At 47.6% G+C, this 6,830-nt stretch overlaps 1 protein-coding gene across 3 annotated transcripts; it reads left to right on the forward strand.

The window, feature by feature from the left end:
* Nucleotides 1-791: 791 nt before the first annotated feature.
* On the forward strand, nucleotides 792-6,363 carry Mgat4f (MGAT4 family, member F). Of its 3 annotated transcripts, XM_006529559.4 has the most exons (5): nucleotides 798-867; nucleotides 976-1,088; nucleotides 2,736-2,866; nucleotides 3,545-3,701; nucleotides 4,651-6,363. In XM_006529559.4, the coding sequence occupies exons 2-5, from the start codon at nucleotides 1,079-1,081 to the stop codon at nucleotides 5,790-5,792; spliced, it is 1,440 nt and encodes a 479-aa protein (XP_006529622.1). In that variant the 5' UTR covers nucleotides 798-867; nucleotides 976-1,078; the 3' UTR covers nucleotides 5,793-6,363. The 3 variants fall into 3 exon arrangements, with proteins under 3 accessions (XP_030109857.1, XP_006529622.1, NP_776132.2); XM_030253997.1 differs by having other exon boundaries at nucleotides 792-1,088; nucleotides 3,341-3,701; NM_173771.4 differs by having other exon boundaries at nucleotides 801-1,088; nucleotides 4,651-5,844.
* Nucleotides 6,364-6,830: the final 467 nt, after the last annotated feature.

Here is a 6,830-nt window from a genome sequence, read left to right on the forward strand (position 1 = left end):
CACCATGACCAAGGCAACTGATAGAAGAAAGACTTTGTTGGCCTACCACTGAAATGGCTTATCATTTTAGAGGGTTAGAGTCCATGACCATCATGGTAGGGAGCATGGCAACAGGTTTCCAGGCATGGCACCAGAGCAGTAGCTGTGTGCTCACATCTTGAGACACAGCCACAAAGCAGAGACAGTGAGGATGGCACCAGTGTTTTGAAACCTCAAAGCCCACCCCCCAGTGACACACCTCCTCCATCAAGGCCACACCCCCTGATCCTTCCCAAACAGTTCCACCAACAGGGGACTAAGTACTTGAACACAAACCTATAGAGGACATTTTCATTCAGATTCCCAACAGGGAGAAGGAACAATGCTACTGGAAATACAATCTCAGTAGTGATAAAGAACAGATTAAAAAGGGGGGGGGGAGGTGGGGGGGGACTTCAGAAGGCCACTGGACACTTCTAAGCACAAAAAACAACTGGATATTTGAGAACAATTTTGTGGTGATCTCCCAGGCTGCACAGAGCAGCAACTGAAGACACAGATGGCAGTGAATAGCCCATGCGCCCTTTGATAAAAAAGGGACAACTCAGAATTCATACTTGTTGACTCAAACTAGCAGGCAATACTCAAATTTCAAGTAGCAAGACTGAAGGCTGGTTTTGAAACTATGTTTCCTCCTCACCTCATCAAGGAGGTGTTTGATGTAAGGCTGGTTGACACATGGTCCCCATTCAAGCTGAACAATGGTTGTCAGGTGGGGCTTCCTGGGAGGGGTGACTAGCCTTAGCAGCTTCAGAGAAGCCACTCTGGGACTGCATCCCTCAACATTAAGTTGTTTTCTTCTTGTTTTCAGAGAAAATCCTTATTCCAGTTAAGCTTCAAGCAGCATTTTCTACTAGCCAGAAAGACTTCTATGGAAATTGCACTCAAAACATAATGATGATGTGGTCCTGTTTAGGAATTTCTGGTTTCTTTCAGGTTTCTATGGATCCTAGCAGTTCACAATGAAGAAAGCACGCCAAGTCCTTCTGTATTTATTCAAAACCTTGTCTATCTACCTAACAAAATCCCAGAAAGGAAAATGCCCAAAAGTAAGTATGGGTTTGAGAGATGAGATCTAATTCATGTATCACTAACCCCCTACCAGAAGATGTTGGTTTGAATTTAATACTTAACCCTAAATTTCCTCTTCATTAAAAACAAATTATTATGGGAACTAGACAGGCTTAGTGGTTAGGAGAGCTGGCTGTTCTTCCAAGGGACCCAGGTTTCATTCCCAGCACCCACCCAGTGGCTCACAATATGTATATATGGTCTATAACTACAGTTCCAGAGGATTCAACACCCTCTTCTGGCCTCTGCATGCACCAGACACATATGTAGTCCACAGACTTACATGCAGGTAAAATACCTATACATATATATAAAAGAAGTATCTATCACAACCTGCCAGTGGCCTTTGCCAAGGAATTGAAGTTGAATTGGAGAGTCAGCAGAACTAGTGTTGTAGTAATAATTATTTAAATCCTGCCCTGAGGTTTCTACCCAGCCTTGGCTATTTAAGTTCCCAGACAAAAGACATACGCAACCTTTTTATTTATAATTAGCCTTAAACAGCACAATAGCTGGGTGAATACCTACCCTCCATGCTATTAGAATCTACTTTCCTATCGATAACCCCGAATCATTACTTACTATGTTCCATCTGGGCTGTTCTTAACTTCAGTTGGCCAGCCCTCAGGGTCTTGTTCTTATGGCTCACATAACCCATGGTGGCTTCTTCCTCCACCTGCACTCTCTTCCCTCATGGTCCTCCTCAGACTCCAAGCCCAAAACCCTAAACTCTACCTATGTCTCTTCTGCCCAGCTATTGACTGTTGGCATCTTTATTTACCAATCAGAAATAACTTGGGGGCAGGGTCACTCAGCATCTTACGTGAAGACTCTCTCTAGGGGCAGCCAGTCTTGGGGACCCCAAATTAGTAGTAGAATAAGCAGCACTAGGCTACCCACTACAGTAGAGGACTCTAAGCTAGTGCCTTTCCTGGCATTCTGTGAAACTTTTATTTCAAATAGCTCACAGAGAAACAAAGACAAACATACTGAGTGTTTCTCATTGCTATCACAGATATGCTCAGGATCCAGAATGCCTCATAGGAAATTGGGATTTACAAAATGTCTTGGGCACAATAAGCTGCATTGCTGAGGAGGGAGGGAACATCTTACTCAGGGCATTCCTCCCAGGGGAGTAAACAAAGATCTTTGGGAACAGAATTCACATCGCAGGATAGTGTAGGGAAGTCTGTCATGTTACATGTCACCCAGATTTGTTTAAGTCTGTGTATAGACATATATGGCCACATGCACAGAATGGAATTGGTTCTCTCCTTCCACCATACAGGTCCCAGGGATGGGGCTGGTAGCAAGAGCTATTACCTACTGTGTCATCTCTACAGCCTCCATATTGTCTTCTTGGCAACATATCCCTTCCAGTTCACCTGGGAGCATACAGAAAGCAGGAGCGTCACAGAGTCAAGCCCTTGTTGGTTGTCTTTCCTGAGATGGCTACAAGCAGGGGCAGGAGAAAAATTGGGAGGAAAAGGTTAAGACAATAATCAGGCATTGGGAAAGCTCAGTCCAGGAAGGGTGGGCTCGGGATGTGGCATGCCAGCCGGAAGAGCACCCCTGCTCTCTGAGGAGGCCCTCAGGATCTGCTGCTGCTCGCGTTCCTTCCACAGCTGCTCCTGGTGCCATGCGAGGCTGCCTGTGGATGTGCGTCCGAGTCCTGGCATCCCTAGTCATCCTGGGGTTCTTTCTTCAAGACAATATCGCAGCAGCACATGTAAAGCAGCAACATAACACATTGCTGGTAAGGACCAGGGATAGAGGCTTCTCCACCCATCACAGGAAAGGGGTCGTCCCACTTGTGTGAAAGCCTCTAGGCTCCTCACGTGAACCCTAAAGGAGAGCAGCTGAGGAATCCAGTCAGTGTCAGAGAAGACGTTACCTTTAAGTTGGCTTGAGAGAAATGGGATTTGGGGAGGGCAGGAAGAGGAGCAGGAGGTCCAGGCCTAGAGAGGGGGTGAAACACAGCTACCTATAGAGGAGGTGCTGACCAGCAGGACACAAGCTACCTCTTCACTGCACCTACAAATGATATTCCTGCCCTTTCTCAGATGAGAAACCAGAAGTAACATTCCCCAGTGTGGGGAAGAGTAAAGGCAGGGCCAGGTTCTGTCTTTCGGAACCCAGCAGAGGCCTGAGCCCAGTTAGACCACATTTGCTAGCTTGGCCATGCCAGGTGGGTAGTGGCTTGGCAGGCAGGTCCTCCCTCCCTCTACAGGACTCCGGGGCCATGTGCCTGTGGCGGGAAGGCTCTGTGGAGGCTCGTGACCAGGTGGGGAGAGCAGCAAGCTAAGCTCTGAGATATTGTACGTGATGGATCCTCATGACCATCCAGTCTCCCCTAAGGAGCACGTGCCCCCAGTTGTCTCCAAGGCATCAAAGAATCACCCGTGGGGCTGATAATGTTGTCACTTGTACTCAGAGTGAAAAGAAGAAAATGATTCAGCAGATAGCTCAGGAGGAAATCAGCTCCAAAATCAAGAACCATTTGAAATACTTCACAGAGATGCAGGAAAGTTCCCATGTTCTCCAGCATGTCACCTACACAGTTCTGGCTGGAGCCTCTTACCAGCCAAAGAGTGAGTATGTGGGAGGGGCCATTAGACTTGGCAAGGGCCACGAAAGGTCTTTCTTCCTTCCTTCCTTCCTTCCTTCCTTCCTTCCTTCCTTCCTTCCTTCCTTCCTTTCTTTCTTCTTTCTTCCTTCCTTCCTTCCTTTCTCTCCCTCCCTCCCTCCCTCTTTCTTTCTTTCTTTCTTTCTTTCTTTCTTTCTTTCTTTCTTTCTTTCTTTCTTTCTTTCTGCCTCCCAAGTGTTTGGCTTAAAGGCACGAGCCACCACCTGAGGTCTTTGATCTAGAAAAAGAGAATGGGTTCAGAAGAACTAGGCTGGCAGCTATCAAGAAACAAGCTCTTTGAGTGAGGGCCAGCAGGTACAGGTTTCCACCGAGGTTCATTTTTCTTCCCACCTGACCCCCCGTTGAATGTCCACCAGGATTAAAAGGCCAGAGTAACTCTGTGAGAGAGTCTGGGGTGATACTCATTCATGCTAGGCATCCAGGGATGGGAAAATAGATAGAAGAGGAGCCAGGGTTATCTGGGGCAGAAGTGGGTAGACAGAAAAGAAGGTAGTGGAAACTTATGGGCCACTGAACTGCACAGTCCAGTGAACTGGACTAGCCAGCCATGAGGTTTCAAAGGGACTTGGAGATCTTCTAGTCTGGGGCTGGGTAGTCCTTAGTAATTGAGATAACTCCAGAGGCCAAGGCCAGGCTAAGATAATTTGCTTACATGGCAATAACTACATAGCTCCATTCTAAAGAGAGCCTTACTCTCATGAAGCTTCTCCCACCGAGCCTTTCCAAAGTATTAAACAAGTGAGACTTAGTAGCTTTGGGAAAGGTATTCAATTCCCACAACTCCAGGAGATGTGAGCCTGACTTGGGAAGTTGCATTAGGTGAGGGTCTGGGAAGAAAGCCCTGGGATCCATCTGCCTTGCTGAAGTACTGAGGATGTCTTTGTGCTCCTTAGGGATGCTGACGGTGGGCATCTTCTCAGTGCCACATAGCCACAGGACTCACCTCTTGGACACCATGACATCCTTGTTCCAAGCTTCCTCGGAACAGGACCTGGAGTATATGCTGGTCTTGGTCCTCCTGTCAGACACTGACCCCACATGGCTCAACCAAACAGTTGCCAACATTTCAGGTCTTTTCATGCCTCACATTGACTCTGGGAGGCTGCTGGTGGTCCATGGTCGGCTTGGTGGCTCCAGAGCAAAGAGCAGAAATGATACCTCCCCCTGTGGAAAACTATATTCTAGGCAAAAAACAAGTCTTGCCCTTCTCATGAATTTTGCCCTCAACCTCTCTGAATACTTCCTGTTGCTAGGAGATAATGTGAAGACTGCCCCCAAGTTTCTGGCTAATGTCTTCTGGGCCTTGCCGGCCTGGAAACAGCTCCCTTGGGTGAGCCTAGACTTCTCCAGCATGCCGCTCTCCGGAAAGGTTTTCCATACTGAGGACCTTTCCCGCTTCGTTTCCTTCTTGCTCCTCTTCCCCAAGGACATTCCCACTCACTTGCTTCTCTCTGAGTTCAGGCTTCTCTTGTCTCAAAATGTCCCTATCCGCCTCAGTCCCTCCGTCTTCTACCGAATGGACAGGGACTCTGAGTTTGAAGACACATGCTTTCCTGCGAAGCGAGACAAAGACTTGGGCAGACCAGACAATCCTGCTGGGACTGTCTTTACAGACATGATCTCGTTTTGGAATACAAATCCACAGTTTGCCTACTTTCTCAATGATGACTACTTCTGGGCCTTGGACCCTCTAGAAGGCAACTACTTGCTGGTGGTTCTAGATAAGCCACAAAAAGTCATCAAGGTAGCAGTGGAGACAGGCTCTACTAAGAATAGGTTGAACTTATTAAAACATGGGCAACTATTACTGGGCTACAGCCCCATGGAATACCCCCAACGCTGTGCTCATTATAACTTGGTAGGACCATTGGTGAGAGGTCAGTTGGAGCAGATGGTATTTTATGAAGAAGATGCTGTGATGGAGATTAGTTGTATAAAATTGCTGGTGACATCATCTCATGACTACCCCGTCAGGATCATGCAGATCAAAGTCTGGACAAAAGTGGAGGACGAGGAGAGTTGGAGGCTACTGTAAGATTTCTATAAGACAGGGTCTAGGAAGGGAGAAATAAAGCCATCGAATGACCAAAAATGTCTTCTCCTTGTGAATACAGTGATCATGGAATTTATTCTCCAAAAAGGACAAAAAGGACACTATGCTGGCTGGTTCCTGTCAACTGACACAAAGCTAGATAAAACCGAGAGGAGGGAACCTCTGTAAGATCGGCCTGTGGGTCAGGAGAGCTGTGTAGTCAGGAGAGCTGTGTAGTCAGGAGAGCTGTGTAGGTCAGGAGAGCTGTGTAGTCAGGAGAGCTGTGTAGTCAGGAGAACTGTGTAGTCAGGAGAGCTGTGTAGTCAGGAGAGCTGTGTAGTCAGGAGAGCTGTGTAGGTCAGGAGAGCTGTGTAGTCAGGAGAGCTGTGTAGTCAGGAGAGCTGTGTAGTCAGGAGAGCTGTGTAGTCAGGAGAGCTGTGTAGTCAGGAGAGCTGTGCGGCACGTTCTGGATCAGGGATTTGATGTCTCAGACAGAGTAAAGTGCTCCTAAGCAACATCACGGCAGTCATTCTCTGCTTCCTCATGTGCACTTACACACACACACACACACATCACAAACACACATATGTGAGCACACATCACACACACACACAAGCACACACAAATACACACACACAAACACATCACAAACACACATGCAGGCATGTTGCGGGCCGTCCAGCGGCTCAAGAGGAATGGTACGGCTGAGATGGCAGACTCGAGCTGAAAGAAAAGGAACTAGACGGACGGGAGAAAGAACGGAGCTAAGACAAATCAGACTCTGATCAAAGCTCAATTTTAATGTCGGCAAACATGCTTTATAAAGTAGAGGGGAGGCCCATTCCCAGCCATGCAAAGTTCCTATGAAGTAGACAGATCAGCCTTTTAGTGGGAACTCTCGAAGATCACAGTTCGGTGCTAACTCCGGAAAATCTCAGAGAAAGGTTTGGCCTCAGGCAGGTAGTGGCACATCAAAGGAGAGGGATGAGAAGCAGCACAGCAGGTGGCTCTGCCTAAGTGGCGGATGGTCACAGCCAGCCT

The sequence above is a fragment of the Mus musculus genome, chromosome 1, assembly GCF_000001635.26.
Source record: "Mus musculus strain C57BL/6J chromosome 1, GRCm38.p6 C57BL/6J".
Classification (NCBI taxonomy): domain Eukaryota; kingdom Metazoa; phylum Chordata; class Mammalia; order Rodentia; family Muridae; genus Mus; species Mus musculus.